Source organism: Triticum urartu, chromosome 6A, assembly GCF_056163025.1.
Source record: "Triticum urartu cultivar PI428250 chromosome 6A, HENAU_Tu73, whole genome shotgun sequence".
Lineage (NCBI taxonomy): Eukaryota > Viridiplantae > Streptophyta > Magnoliopsida > Poales > Poaceae > Triticum > Triticum urartu.
Genome location: NC_141878.1, coordinates 70,191,691 through 70,207,202, shown reverse-complemented (window position 1 = coordinate 70,207,202; position 15,512 = coordinate 70,191,691). Strand labels below are relative to the sequence as shown.

General features: G+C 53.2%; 2 protein-coding genes across 2 annotated transcripts; both read left to right on the top strand.

Moving 5' to 3' along the window:
* The first annotated feature begins 3,326 nt into the window (after window positions 1–3,326).
* On the top strand, window positions 3,327–7,872 carry LOC125513434 (uncharacterized). The gene is made up of 3 exons (XM_048678552.2): window positions 3,327–5,840; window positions 6,093–6,222; window positions 7,783–7,872. The coding sequence occupies exons 1-2, from the start codon at window positions 3,352–3,354 to the stop codon at window positions 6,220–6,222; spliced, it is 2,619 nt and encodes an 872-aa protein (XP_048534509.1). The 5' UTR covers window positions 3,327–3,351; the 3' UTR covers window positions 7,783–7,872.
* On the top strand, window positions 6,174–9,797 carry LOC125513436 (uncharacterized). Its single transcript, XM_048678553.2, has 5 exons — window positions 6,174–6,222; window positions 7,783–7,871; window positions 8,553–8,743; window positions 8,839–9,001; window positions 9,109–9,797. Exons 2-5 carry the CDS (start codon window positions 7,824–7,826, stop codon window positions 9,514–9,516), a joined length of 810 nt encoding a protein of 269 aa, XP_048534510.2. The 5' UTR covers window positions 6,174–6,222; window positions 7,783–7,823; the 3' UTR covers window positions 9,517–9,797.
* The last annotated feature ends 5,715 nt before the right edge of the window (window positions 9,798–15,512 follow it).

Genomic DNA, 15,512 nt, shown 5'->3' with positions numbered 1-15,512 from the left:
CCTAGCTCATGATGCCACTGTTGGGTAACGTAGCAGAAAACAAAATTTTTCCTACTCGTTTCACCAAGATCCATCTAGGAGTTCATCTAGCAACGAGTGATTAGATGCATCTACATACCTTTGTAGATTGCGAGCGGAAGCGTTCGAAGAACGGGGTTGATGTAGTCGAACAAGACGTGATTCAAATCATCGGAGATCCTAGCACCGAACGGACGGTACCTCTGCGTTCAACACACGTACGGAACGGATGACGTCTCCTCCTTTCTTGATCCAGCAAGGGGGAAGGAGAGGTTGATGAAGATCCAGCAGCACGACGGCGTGGTGGTGGATGCAGGGCGTCACAGTAGCAGGGCTTCGCCGTGTACTACGAGGGAGAGATGTAACAGGGGAGAGGGAAGCACCAAAGGCTGAGATATGAAGTCCTCCCTCTCCTCAACTATATATAGGAGGGCCAAGGGGGGGGTGCGCCAGCCTAGGAGATCCAATCTCCTAGGGCCGGCGGCCAAGGGGAGGTTTCCCTCCCCCCCAAGGCACCTAGATGTGCCTTCCACCATTGGGACTCTTCCCTTTTGTGGAAACCTAGGCGCATGGGCTTTTGGGGCTGGTGCCCTTGGCCCATGCAGGCCAAGGCGCACCCCCTACAGCCCATGTGCCCCCCCGGGACAGGTGGCCCCACCCGGTGGGCCTCCGGGACCCTTCCGGTGGTCCCGGTACAAAACCGATGACCCCGAAACTTGTCCCGATGGCCGAAACTGCACTTCCTATATATAATTATTTACCTCCGGACCATTCCGGAACTCCTCGTGACGTCCGGGATCTCATCCGGGACTCCGAACAACATTCGGGTTACTGCATATACATATCTTCACAACCCTAGCGTCACCGAACCTTAAGTGTGTAGACCCTACGGGTTCGGGAGACATGCAGACATGACCGGGATGACTCTCCGGTCAATAACCAACAGCGGGATCTGGATACCCATTTTGGCTCCCACATGCTCCACGATGATCTCATCGGATGAACCACGATGTCGAGGATTAAACAACCCTGTATACAATTCCCTTTGTCAATCGGTATGTTACTTGCCCGAGACTCGATCGTCGGTATCCCAATACCTTGTTCAGTCTCGTTACCGGCAAGTCACTTTACTCGTACCGTAATGCATGATCCCGTGATCAACCACTTGGTCACCTTGAGCTCATAATGATGATGCATTACCGAGTGGGCCCAGTGATACCTCTCCGTTATATGGAGTGACAAATCCCAGTCTCGATCCGTGTCAACCCAACAGACACTTTCGGAAATACCTGTAGTGCACCTTTATAGTCACCCAGTTACGTTGTGACGTTTGATACACCCAAAGCACTCTTACGGTATCCGGGAGTTACACGATCTCATGGTCAAAGGAAAAGATACTTGACATTGGAAAAGCTCTAGCAAACGAACTACACGATCTTGTGCTATGCTTAGGATTAGGTCTTGTCCATCACATCATTCTCCTAATGATGTGATCCCGTTATCAATGACATCCAATGTCCATAGCCAGGAAACCATGACTATCTGTTGATCAACGAGCTAGTCAACTAGAGGCTTACTAGGGACATATTATGGTCTATGTATTCACACGTGTATTACGATTTCCGGATAATACAGTTATAGCATGAATAAAGACAATTATCATGAACAAAGAAATATAATAATAATACTTTTATTATTGCCTCTAGGGCATATTTCCAACAGTTAGAAAGTTGGAACTGTTTAATCTAGCTCTTCTTGGGAAGCAGGGGTGGATGCTAATAACGAACCCAAGTCTCTTTGCGTGCGAGTTTTAAAAGGAAAGTACTTCCCCACAAGTGAGTTTATGGACGCTACAATTCCTAAACATGCGTCAGCCACCTGGAGGGCAATAGTTGCAGGGAGACAGGCCTTGAAGACCGTCTTGGTAAAAAGAATTGGAGATGGCTCGTCCGTGTCCACTTGGCATGATAGCTGGATCCCAGGTCTCCTCTCGCTACGTCCATCAGCTCAAATCAGAAATGCTAACATTCCTCATGTGGCAGACCTGATTGACGTTGAAACGGGTTTATGGAAGAGTGAGTTGGTGAAAAAAAAAACTTTACAACCCCAGAAGCTGGTGCTATTTTAAACATCCCTTTGGGTGTTGGAGGAGGGGCTGATTCATGGGCATGGGCTGCCGAAAAGTCTGGAAACTACATTGTAAAATCCGCGTACCGCGCTCTGGTGACCCATAACGAGCATTCAGCTCTAGGGGAAGGGACGGTGACAGAATCTTCAGAGACTCAGAAACAGTGTTGGTCTAGACTTTGGAAGCTCAAGGTTGTGCCAAAAGTTCGTGTGTTTTGGTGGCTAGTGCTACGAAAAATTCTAACTGTTGAGAGCACTTTGAAGCACAGACACATTGCTCAATTGGCACGCTGCAAAGTCTGCCTTTGATGCAGATGAAGACTTGTATCATGTATTGATAAAGTGCACACATGCAAAGATGTTCTGGAGAGAGGCGAGGGAGTGGCTCAACATTAAGCTTCCAGAGCTCCATACAACAACTTGGTCTCAGGACATTTTGTGTGACTCCAGATTTGAGAAAGATTGCATCAAGATTAATGTTGATGTAGGTATATCAATGGAAGCCAGGTCGCAGGAGTAGGAGGAGTTGCTCGATCATCCACGACTTACCTCGATGCCTGGTGCAAGCCGGTCCATGGCGTCACTGACTCGCTTGTTGCAGAGGCTCTTGCCCTCCGTGAAGGTGTAGTCTTCGCAAAGCTTCGTGGCTTTGAGCAAGTACAAATGGAGACTGACAGTCAAGATCTGGTCGATCTCTGGAACTCGCGCCGTTCTTCGCGCTCTTTGATAGCGCCAGTGCTTCTAGATATTGAAGGGTTAGCAGATAGTTTTTCCTCTTTTAGTATTCATCATGTAAAGAGGCATCCTAATGTACCCGCCCACCTGTGTGCGAAAAATGCTTGCACACTGGAGATGACAGATTGTTGGATGTACTCTTTCCCTGGGTTTCTGGTGACTCGCCTGATGGCGGACACTGTTGGAGCCCGTTTTATTGAATAAAACCCTCCAGTTCCTTGCAAAGAAAAAGCATGTGGCAATTGTAGATTGGTGATCATGAACATGCATAACATGGTTTTCTAGTGAGCTCACGATCTAGGATGATTTGGCCCCACAGAGCAGTGACAGTAGGACGATTTGGCCCCACAGAGCAGTGAGAGAGAACTGGACCGTTGACCTAACAGTGTACCCCACCGATCAGCCAGCCAGCCAGCGGGGGCACGTTTAAACCCTTTCCGCCGCCGCCCTCGCCGCGGCCGCGACCCTCCCATGTCCACCTCCCCCTCCGCCGCCACCCCCCTCCTCGCGCTCCTCCGCCGCAACGCCGCCAACCCCGCCGCCGCGCTTCGCCTCTTCCTCGACCTCTCCTCCCCGGCATCCCCTCCGCCGCCGCACTCCACCTCGTTCCTCTCCCGCCTCCTCGCCGCCGATCCCTCCGGCCACCCGCTCCTCCCGCGCCTCCTCGCCCACATCCTCTCCCTCCCGGACCCCGCCCCGCACCTCCTCGCGCTCCTCTCCGCCGCATCCGCCTCCCCGCGGGTCCCGCTCGACTTCTCCCTCTCCGCCTTCCGCTCCCTCCGCGCGCTCCCTGGCCCCGCGCTCCGCCCGCCGCCCACCCCCGTCTACAACCGCCTCCTCCTCGCCGCGCTCGCCGAGTCCCGCCTCGACCTCGTCGAGTCGCTCTACAAGGATCTCCTCCTCTCCGGCGCCGCACCCGACGTCTTCACCCGCAACACCCTGCTGCAGGCGCTCTGTGCCGCCGGCCGCATGGACCTCGCACGCAGGGTGTTCGACGCGATGCCCGCCAGGAACGACTTCAGCTTCGGGATCCTGGCGCGAGGGTACTGCCGCGCGGGCAGGAGCGCCGACGCGCTTCGGGTGCTCGACGAAATGCCGAGGATGAACCTGGTGGTCTGCAACACGGTGGTGGCGGGGTTCTGCCGGGAGGGCCAGGTGGACCAGGCTGAGAGGCTGGTGGAACGGATGCGGGCGCAGGGGCTCTCACCCAATGTGGTCACGTTCAATGGCAGGATCTCTGCGCTCTGCAAGGCTGGCCGGGTGCTGGAGGCATACAGGATATTCAATGATATGCAGGAGGCCCTGGAGCCAGGTCTGCCGAGGCCTGACCAGGTGACGTTCGACGTGATGCTCAGCGGGTTCTGTGATGCCGGGATGGTGGATGAGGCAAGGGTGTTGGTGGACATTATGAGATGTGGTGGGTTCCTGAGGAAGGTCGAGAGTTACAACCGCTGGTTGTCAGGATTGGTGAGGAATGGTAAGATCGGAGAGGCGCAAGAGTTGCTGAGCGAGATGGCTCATGAGGGTGTCCAGCCTAATAGCTATACATACAACATCATTGTCGATGGATTGTGTAAGGAGGGCAAGTCGTTTGATGTAAGGAGAGTGGAGGATTTTGTGAGGAGTGGTGTGATGACACCAGATGTTGTGACTTATACTAGTTTGCTCCGTGCTTATTGCTCGAAGGGAAACACTGTCGCTGCCAACAGGATCCTTGATGAGATGGCACAGAAGGGGTGTGCCCCAAATTTGTTCACTTACAATGTTTTGCTGGAGAGTTTGTGGAAAGCTGGTAGGACTACAGAGGTAGAAAGGTTGTTGGAGAGGATGGGTGAGAAAGGATATAGCTTGGATACAACAAGCTGCAATATCATTATTGATGGACTATGCAGAAGCAGTAAATTAGATATGGCTATGGACATTGTCGATGAAATGTGGAATGAAGGAAGTTTGGCTCTTGGCAGATTGGGTAGTTCGTTTTCAAGTTTAGCGAGTGATTCTTTCCTCAGCAAAAAATGTCTACCTGACCGAATCACTTACACAACTTTGATGAATGCATTGTGCAAAGAAGGAAGGTTCGACGAAGCAAAGAAACGATTACTTGAGATGATAGCAAAAGATATTTCTCCTGATTCAGTTATATATGATACCTTTATTCACGGTTATTGCAACCATGGCAAGACATCTTCAGCCATTAAGGTTCTGAGAGACATGGAAAAGAAAGGTTTCAATCCAAGCACAAGGTCATACAACTTGTTGATTTGGGGATTTCAAGAAAAACACATGTCGGATGAAATCCTTGAATTGATGAGTGAAATGAAGGAGAAGGGGATCTCTTCTAACGTCATGACCTACAATAGCTTGATAAAATCCTTTTGTGAACAAGGAATGATGAACGAAGCAATGCCTTTGTTAGATGAAATGTTACAGAATGAAATAGTTCCTAATGTGACTTCTTTTGGCTTGTTGATCAAGGCTTTTTGTAAGATTGCAGATTTCTCTGCAGCTCAGAGGGTATTTGATGTTGCTTTGAGTACATGTGGTCAGAAGGAAGTGCTCTATTGCTTAATGTGCGCCGAACTCTCCACTTATGCTAGGTGGATAGAAGCCAAGAACATTCTTGAAATAGCACTTGAAATGAGAATCTCTATCCAAAGTTTCCCATATAAGAAGATCATCGTGGGGCTCTGCAGTGTTCATGAGGCAGACCAAGCACATAGTCTTCTCAAGTTGTTTATAGCTAAAGGATATTCATTTGATCCAGCCACATTCATGCCTGTCATAGATGCACTAAGTGAAACGGGAAAGAAGCAGGATGCTGATGTACTGTCGGAAAAGATGATGGAAATGGCAGATGGTAATGTTGGTCATGCTGCTGTTTCTGGTGTGGTTACCACTGGAAGCCGGAAGCATGAGCATGACAAGTATGCTGAAAGTGATTGGCATTCCCTTCTGCACAGGTATTATCACGATCAAGTTTCTCGTTATGTGTTTACTTCAATCATCTGTTTATTTGATGCAATGATTCTGTAGCGCTTAGACTATGAAATATTGTTTAAATTTAGTAAAATAACCAAGGCATATTGTTTAAACAGAGTTTATTTGGATGCAAGGTTTCATCTTACAAGAAACACAAACTAACTCTAACAAGATAGTAAAGTTCACTTTCTCTGTTGAGCTGCAATGACTCTGACTTCATTTTTTAAATGCAGAGATGACAGTGCTCGCACGATTATGAAAATTACCAATAGAGTGAGAACAGGATGGGGCCAAAGAGGCAATATATACGAGCATAAAAGGCAGCAGGATGATGACATTTATGTACTTGAGAACAGTGGCTGAGTAAGTCTCTCATCACCCTAAAGCCCTAAATAATGACATGTATGGAAAGCCTGAGAAGTTGCTTGTGACTACAAACTCACATGTTTAGGTTGTATTGATTTCTCACCAGTCAACTCTGTTTGACTGTTCTACCATAGCGTACGCGCTTTCTGACCACCGGTGTAACTGAAAACCTTATAATATAGAAGAAAATAAATAGCCGCGGTGTATATAAGGAAACCCATTTGCATCACACACGCCTTGCCTGCCATCACTTTTGCCTTAGCTAGGTCTGTCTCTGTGCGCCACCGCAGCCTCTCTCGCTTGCCTCTCCGTGGTGCTCAGCTGTCGGACGGCTGCAACGGAGGATTGCTGTTGCTGGGTGTGCCGCCGCTGGTGAGTATCGATGTCTCTTTCTCTTTGTATTGCCCCTCGCGCAGGTCACTGTTGGGAAAGGAACTTTGTGTAATACTCCAAATTTGGATGAATGGATATGGATTTTAGGCTGTAATGTGTATTGATCCAAGTTTTGGGAAAATTAGATATATGCCATTACAACTTTAAATGCCATCATATAGATTTTCAGACTGAGATGCCAATGTCTTCTTCCTTCTCTTCTCCTTCCTCCCTCCCTCACTCCTTTCCCAACAGTGACCTGCAACTGTGCTGGCCAGCGACGTCCTCCACTCCCGCCCCCCTCGGCAAGCGTGTCCAGCCTGCCGCTGGTGCCGTCCTCATGGTGTCCATCTTCCTCTGCCCCCTGCACCTACCATCTTGCCTCCATGGATGGGTTCCCTCCTAAGCTTCTATTCCTCAGGCTGTCTGCAACTCTTCGCAGCATCCTCTGCCCTCCCATGACTGCCATGGAATCCATCGGGAAGCTCCATTTTGAAGACCGCCTCAAATTCCTGCTGCCTTATCTAGAGGAGATGGGGTCCATGGCTGTTTTACTGAATCCAGCAGCAAGCTCCATCTCAATATTCCCCTCGGCCTCTCGTTGCCGGCTCACTGTCGGATTTAGAGGAGATGGGAGCCACAGAGCAACCAGATGCGGATGAGATGTGGATCGCAGAATGAGTTTGGATGGCCTTGGATGGTAATTCTAATCTCTGGGAAGAAATTGTGATGGGGATCCCATGCTCAGGCTGTGGCATTGAGGTCGAATCCATGTGGCAAAGAAAGGCAAGGAAGAGAGGTGAGAGAGGGAGGAAGAGACTGTGCTGCCATGATTGAGGAAAATGAGGTTAGTGGAGGGAGGAGAAGAGCAAGGAAGAAGGCATGGGCATTTTGGTCTGAAATTTTGCATAATGGCATCTTCAGGAGTATTGCAATGTTGTGGTGTCATTTTTTCAAAGAGCAAAATAGTGATGGCATTTCTCTGAATCGCCAAAGTTGCAATGTCATATATCTAAGTTTCCCAAATTACCCGCTTTATGCCCGAGTGCTACTGATCAGGAACCAATGTTCCACACTGTTCTGAGATGTGAACTAGTATGCCTGCAGTACTATATAAAGAACAGTTTGATTCGTACAGCCTACATAAAATTGTTCTGAACAATGTTTTTGCTTGCTGCTGTATAGAGAGAAGATTCACTGGTGATTTGGAGTAGTTGCTGTCACGAATGTTGTGCACAGCGACATGCCCTGATGCTGTTCCAGATTGCATACTGGTGAGTACCACTCACCCAATTTGACTACAAATTTTGTTTTAATGCATTTTTTCTTTCTCAAACTTAGATATTTTTACTAGTACATGAGATGCTAGATAAACGTCTTAGATGCTAGTATATAAATTCACAGCTACATCGTGACAAAATTTCAGTTCCCAACCTCTGCTTGTGGAAACAAAGAAAGAGACATTTGTGCTTGCCTTTTTAGCACCAGCATATTTTTACTTTTTTTAGTGTATAAATCAGACCCTTTTCGCACCAGTACAATATTCTTCTTAATACAGACATTTCAAGGTTACATATTTTTAGCGCACAATCTTTTTCATATAGAATAAAATAGGTGGCCCTGTTCACTTTCTCATTCTTCGGCAACTAGTAGAATGCATCACTGTTCTCTAGTACGTCAGCAAATTTGCAGCCGTGCAGTGAACCAACCAATGGAAACGAGAGCTGGTTTGCTTTGACATCTGAGACCCCACGGGGAAGCTTAGCTAGACATCCATCCAACTATAATAAACTAGTAGTATCTCCTCTTGGTCCTTGCGTGATAGATTGGTTTATGCCCCCCACCGCTTCTCTGTGACCACAAACAACTTCCTTTCCGCCAACCGCCATTGCAAGTTGCTATAATTGGCTGTACTTACACGTGCTTCTGGTCTGGTCATCATCTACCTTAACAAGGCAAAAGGGGACGAGGAGGAGGATTGGGGTGAGGAGACGGAGGAGGGGCTCACGGGGCAAGGAGGGGGAGGGGCTGATCCGTCTGGCATGGGCATCGCCGGCCTCCCTTCCGACATCCTGGTGGAGGTGACTGCCAGAATCGCGGGGGAGTCGACGACGCCCCTGGACGACATCGTCAGCCTCAGGCGATCGTAAGTGACCAATTAATTATTCCTTTCCTTTCTGATGTTTGGCTGTGATTGTGAAATGATGCAAGGTGCTATATCATGCGCATGTATCTCTTCAGATGCAAGGTGTTCCGCGACGCGACGGCGGCGAGGGAGGTGGGCCGGTGCATGGCGGTGGACAGAGAGTGGCGTCTGCACTGGTGGGACAAGGAGAGGTTCCTCTCGGTGCTCGGGGAGTGCGCGGCCACCGGCAACCCCGAAGCGTCCTACATCCTCGGCCTGGTAACATCTGAAGCACAGATACTATCTTACAGAATTGCATCATGTTCAGTTGTTCACGCGCTAACCAACCCAACTGCTACGATTCTGACATTTTCTTCCTTTGGCAGGAGGAAATCTGCAACCATAGGGGAAAGGAGAGCGGCCTCCGGCACCTCCACCACGCCATGAAGCACGGCCATGCCGTTGCGGCCTACACCATCGGCATGATTATGCTGCGCGACGCTTACAATATCGAAGGCATCGAGGAGGCAATGGGATATCTGGAGGGATGCTCTGCAGCAAGAACAAAGAGCAAGATCAAGATTGCTTCCGTACGCAGAGAGGCTGCTTCGGTCATGAGAAGGCTGACGATGCGCCGCTGGAGGACGGCCGAGCCTGCCGCTCCCTGCGCCGACCCGCGGTGCGGGGAGATGGAGACGGCGGAGGCCTGGGACGAGGACGACGAACAGAGGAGGTTCTGCAGCCGGCTGTGCAGATGGAAACATGAATACCGCAAATTTGTGCAGTGGATTTAACGATTTGATTCATTAGTAGGCTGTCGGCCACTCTGCCGGCAGTAAAAGTTGTGAGACACAATTTCAGATTTATCACTTTATGCTTCTCCAATTCTAGATCTGCGATCCCAATTTTTCTCGTTCCTATCGAAGCTGGCTTAGCACTTTGCCATCCCCGGTGGTTAGGTAGTGATATTTTCTTGCGGGTCACTGGCTTGCGTGTATCTTTTTGGGGCTGCGATATGCTTGTATTTTGTGACATCGGTGCTTTTATTTCGGCCATTTTTGTGAATACTGACAAATCCCTGCCCCAACTCATTGTAGTGTCTCGAAGAGTACTTTTAGATCAGTTTTTCATATTCTTCAGCGGTTTGTGTCAATGAAAATGGGGTGGAGGTTATGAACCTCTCCCACGAGAGTATCATGGAGGGGCTGTTTTGTCACACCTGCATCGCCAGGAGGTGATGCGGTGGACGCTTGATGGTGGGTCCCCTGCGGCCAGTTGGCATGGGTCCACCAGTCAGGCCAGGTGGACAAGTGGAGCACGGCTATATAGCCAGCTGTAGGCCAGTAGACAGGGCATATGACGTGTAATCTCTAAACTGAACCTCTTCCCACCTAATCTGTACTTCCTCCCTTGGCGAGAACCTTCTTCCCCAAGTCTCGATCTCATCCCCTTTCCCCTCCCGATCCAATCCTGCGAGAATGAGTTCGTGACAGTTGGTAATCAGAGCTCAGGTTTTGCCCCAGAAATTTCGTTGCCCTCATATCCTCTCGATCCCGCCGTAACATCCACCGCTGCGGGTGCGGTCTTGCTCCGGCGAGATCCGCTCGAAATCCCCAGCGGGGTTGGCCTGATTTGGAGCGAGGGCGACGGCGCCGCCCAGCAAACCTTCCGCCCAGACCCGTCACATCATCACCGCCATGTCGGAATCCACGGGAGAGCTCAAAACCATGCTGCAGGCGCTCTTGAAGCGCTTCGATGAGACCACGCTCGCGAGCGACAAGCAGCGCGAGGCCCAGATCGCGTTCAACACTCAAGTCTCCGCGGATCTGGCGCACATCCGCAAGCAGCTGGACCTCACCCAAGCCGACGTCGATGAAGTTCGGCAGCAGCAGCGCGAACTACCACCTTCGCCGCCCGCAGCCGAGCGCCACCGCCTGAACACCGCCGACCACCATGACGGCGACACCCAAGCCTCTGCAGTGACTTCGCTGGAGCACGACCGCGGCGCTCGTCCTCAAGGCCCAGCCGTCCGCCTCGCCAACAACGGACCACCGCTGCTACCCACGCGACACGCCCTGTCCTACACGGGCGTGGGCAGACGAACGCGTTCGTGGCGGGCCGCGACGCGCACATCGGGCAGCGCGAGGAGTACACGGTCAAGCCACCGAAGCACGACTTCCCGCACTTTGACGGCGACGCGCCCAGCCTCTGGATCGACAGCTGCATAACCTACTTCGACCTCTATCGCGTTCCTCCACACAGCTGGGTGACAACGGCGTCGCTCTACATCGACGGCCACGCCGCACACTGGTACCAAGCGTATCGACAGACTCATCGCTCGCCGTCGTGGCAGGAGTTCACTGCGGCAATCATCACTGAATTCGCGCCTGACGAATTCAAGATGGAGATGCATAAGTTGCTGCAACTACGCCAAACCGGCACCGTCGCCGAGTACCGGACGGCGTTCGAGACCCACATGTACCATATGCTCGCCTTGATGCGTCGCTCAACCCCAAGCTGTTCATCACCCAATTTCTGCTGGGCTTGCGCGACGAGTTATGGGCTGCAGTTCGCCTTCAGGAGCCATCAAGCATCACGCGTGCGGCGGTGTTGGCCCGGATCATTGAAGAAGAAGCCAGCATGCAACGTGCTCGACCATGGATCATTCCGGCTGTGCGACCACCTCCTCCACCACCGCCGCCACTGCCGCTTCCTCCTCGAGCCATGGGGGCGCCACGGCCAGGTGGCGCTGCCGCCCCCAACGACGACCTGGCGCGCGAGCGACAGCTGCGGGAGCACCGCCGCGCCAACGGACTCTGTTTCAAATGCGGTGATCGCTACTCCCGCGACCATCGATGCAAGCAGGCCACACAACTCCTCACGATTCAGGTGGGCGACTACGGAGAAGTACTGAGCGATGACGCGGTGCACGCCATGGACCTGCTCGATGCACCGGCTGATCAAGACCCTGAACCAGAGTGCTGCGTGCTCTCCACCCACGCGGTCGCCGGCACCGAGTCGCCGCGCACCATTCGTCTGCGCGCGCTCGTCGGCAATCAAGTCATGCTGCTGCTGGTGGACTCAGGGAGCACACACAGCTTCATCTCCCAGGTGTTCGCCGAGCGCGTGCATGCCCAAACCGTTCCCGTACCCGCTATGGAGGTCTGTATGGCCAACGGCGAACGCATGACCTGCAACAGCATGGTGCAAGGGCTGAACTGGTGGATTCAGGGTCACCCCTTCACCACCGATATGCGTCAACTGGAGTTGGGCGCCTACGACGGCGTGCTCGGCATGGATTGGTTGGAGCAGTTCAGTCCCATGAGCTGCCACTGGCTCGATAAGACGCTGACATTCGAGTACCACGGCGCAATGATCACCCTGCAAGGTGTTTGACCGAAGCAGCCCGAGCAGAGGAGATTGAGCCCGAGCAGCTGCGGAAATGGCACGCCGGCAATGACATTTGGTACATGGCCGTGCTGGATTTGCCCCGCGCACCAGAGCCACCTTCAACCAAAATTCCACCAAGTGTTGAGAGCGTTCTGACGGACTTCGCCGACGTGTTCGCCGAACCAAAGGGCCTACCTCCTCACCGCCGCTACGATCATGCAATCACCTTGGTGGACGACGCGCGCCCCGCCAACTCGCGCCCGTACCGCTACTCGCCCCTCCAAAAAGACGAGATCGAGCGCCAAGTCCGCGAGATGCTCGAGTCAGGCGTCATCGAGCACAGTATGAGCCCGTTCGCCGCGCCTGTGCTGCTCGTCAAGAAGAAGGACGGCACCTGGCGCTTTTGCGTCGACTACCGCCGGCTCAACGACGCCACGGTCAAGAACAAATTTCCACTGCCCATCGTCGACGAGTTGCTCGACGAACTGGCGGGAGCGGCCTTCTTCTCCAAGCTGGACCTCCGCGCTGGTTACCACCAGATACGCATGCGCGCAGGCGACGAAGAGAAGACGGCGTTCAAGACACACCATGGCCATTTCCACTTCAAGGTCATGCCGTTCGGGCTGACGAACGCACCGGCCACGTTCCAATGCCTCATGAATGCAATCTTCGCCAAGTACGTGCATAAATTCGTGATCATATTTTTGGATGACATCTTGATCTTCAGTGAAACTCTGGAGGAGCACCTGGAGCATCTTCGCCTCGTCCTCGCTCTGCTCCGCGAGCACCAGCTTTACGCCAAGGAGTCCAAGTGCTCGTTTGCTCAAGACAGCATCTCCTACCTCGGCCACATCATCTCCAAGGACGGCGTCGCCACGGACCCAGAGAAGACTCAAGCTATGGTGGCATGGCCGACCCCTTCATCTGCCACCGAGCTCCGCGACTTCCTCGGCCTCACCGGCTACTATCGCAAGTTCATCGAGCACTACGGCATCATTGCCAAGCCACTCACGAGCTTGCTAACCAAGAAGGGCTTCGAGTGGACCGAGAGAGCGCAGGTGGCATTTGACCTCCTCAAGCGCGCCATGGTGACCGCGCCAGTGCTCGCGCTCCCAGACTTCGCACGACCGTTCGTGATCGAGACGGACGCTTGCGACACTGGCGTGGGCGCGGTGCTGGCACAGGAAGGGCACCCGGTGGCGTTTCTCAGCAAGGCCCTAGGCGTGCGCAATCAGAGGCTGTCGGCGTACAAGAAGGAGTTCATCGCCGTCATGATGGCCGTGGAGAAGTGGCGCGCGTACTTGCAACGGGGCCCGTTCACCATCATCACGGACCACAAAAGTCTCTGCAACCTGCAAGATCAGCAGCTCGCCACCGATCTGCAGCGCAAGGCCATGACCAAGCTGGTGGGACTCCAATTCAAGTTCCGCTATCGTCGCGGCAGCGACAACGGCGCCGCGGATGCTCTCTCTCACGTGGGTGCGTCTCTGAACCTGGATGCGCTCTCCATCTGCCAGCCTGCATGGGTTCAAGAGGTGGCGAACTCCTACGCCACGGACGCCAAGGCGCAGGATCGCCTGGCACGGCTCGCGATCCACAGCCCCGACGATGACGGGTACGAGCTATACAAGGGACTCATCCGCAAGCAGGAGCGCTTGTGGATCGGCAAGAACACGACCTTGCGCACCAAGATCATCAGCGCTCTGCACCACAGCGCAGTCGGAGGCCACTCTGGCGCGACGGCCACCTACCAGCGCATCAAGAAGCTTTTCGTGTGGGACGGCCTGAAGACCGACGTCACCGACTATGTGCGGCAGTGCCCAGTCTGTCAGCACGCCAAGCACGAGCAGTCCAAGCCGGCGGGCACACTCGCACCCTTGCCCGTGCCGACCGCTCCCTGGCACGACCTCACCATGGATTTCGTGGAAGGATTGCCGCCATCGTAAGGATTCGATTCTATCATGGTGGTCGTGGATCGCCTCACCAAATCAGCGCACTTCATTCCGCTTCGTCATCCCTTCAAAGCTCCTCAGGTGGCCAAGGTTTTTTGGGATCATGTCGTCAAGCTGCACGGCATTCCAAGCTCCATCGTCTCCGACCGCGATCGCGTCTTCACCAGCGCTCTCTGGCGCGAGCTCTTTGCCAGTGCGGGCACCAAGCTGCTCTTCTCCACAGCATACCACCCCCAGACGGATGGCTAGAGCGAACGCGTCAACCAGTGCATGGAAATGTACTTGCGTTGCGCGGTGCACGACGCGCCCAGGCAATGGCGTCGCTGGCTGCCGACCGCTGAATTCTGGTACAACTCGTCGTTCCACTCCTCGATCAAATGCTCCCCCTTCAACGCTCTGTACGGCATCGAGCCCAACCTGGGCGCCATGGCACTCTGGGACGACAAGACGATGCCCATGATCGACGATGAGCCGTGGGACTGGGGCGTGCACACGGCAAGGCTGCGAGATCACATTCTGCGTGCCCAACACAGATTCAAGAAGCAGGCCGATCAGCATTGCACGGAGCGCTCCTTCGAGGTGGGCGACAGTGTTGTCCTCAAGCTCCAACCTTATGCACAGTCATCGGTGGCGAACCGGCCCTGTGCGAAGTTGGCGTACAAGTACTTCGGGCCATTTGTGGTGCTCGACAAGATTGGCAAGATGGCGTACAAGCTGGAGTTGCCGGCGGACAGCAGAATCCATCCAGTCTTCCACGTGTCCCAGCTCAAGCCGTTCACACCGAACTACACCCCGGTCTTCTCCGAGCTGCCGCGTCCTCCAGACCTCGCCGGCCACGACGATGAACCGGTGGAGATCCTGGAGCGCCGCATGGTCAAGCGTGGCAGCAGTGCTCTGGTGCAGATCAAGGTGCGCTGGCGCAACGACGACACGGCGACGACGTGGGAGGACTACAACACCCTACGCCGCCGTTTTCCTCTAGCACCGGCGTGGGATGAACCTGAAGACGCCGAGCAGCACGCTGAACCTGAAGACGGCGCCCGTTCTGAAGGAGTGGGGAATGTCACACCTGCATCGCCAGGAGGTGATGCGGTGGACGCGTGATGGTGGGTCCCCTACGGCCAGTTGGCACGGGCCCACCAGTCAGGCCAGGCGGACAAGTGGAGCACGGCTATATAGCCAGCTATAGGCCAGTAGATAGGGCATGTGATGTGTAATCTCTAAACTGAACCTCTCCCCACCTAATCTATACCTCCTCCCTTGGCGAGAACCTTCTTCCCCAAGTCTCGATCTCATCCCCTTTCCCCTCCTGATCCAATCCTGCGAGGATGAGTTCGTGACATGTTTGCTTCCCTGCCACATCTAAGTTCTAGCCACACCTAAGACAAGGATTTTTTTATGAGCAGTGAACCCCATATGTTATAGACACAAAAAGTGTGGCAAGATTT

What these genes read in the sequence shown, in the direction of transcription:
- LOC125513434 (XM_048678552.2), top strand. Translation starts at nt 3,352, where the DNA reads ATGTCCACCTCCCCCTCCGCCGCCACCCCCCTCCTCGCGCTCCTCCGC. An exon ending in TGGCATTCCCTTCTGCACAG is followed by an intron (nt 5,841 to 6,092) that starts GTATTATCACGA and finishes TTTTAAATGCAG; the next exon opens with AGATGACAGTGCTCGCACGA.
- LOC125513436 (XM_048678553.2), top strand. Translation starts at nt 7,824, where the DNA reads ATGTTGTGCACAGCGACATGCCCTGATGCTGTTCCAGATTGCATACTG. An exon ending in CTGTTCCAGATTGCATACTG is followed by an intron (nt 7,872 to 8,552) that starts GTGAGTACCACT and finishes TACCTTAACAAG; the next exon opens with GCAAAAGGGGACGAGGAGGA. An exon ending in CGTCCTACATCCTCGGCCTG is followed by an intron (nt 9,002 to 9,108) that starts GTAACATCTGAA and finishes TTCCTTTGGCAG; the next exon opens with GAGGAAATCTGCAACCATAG.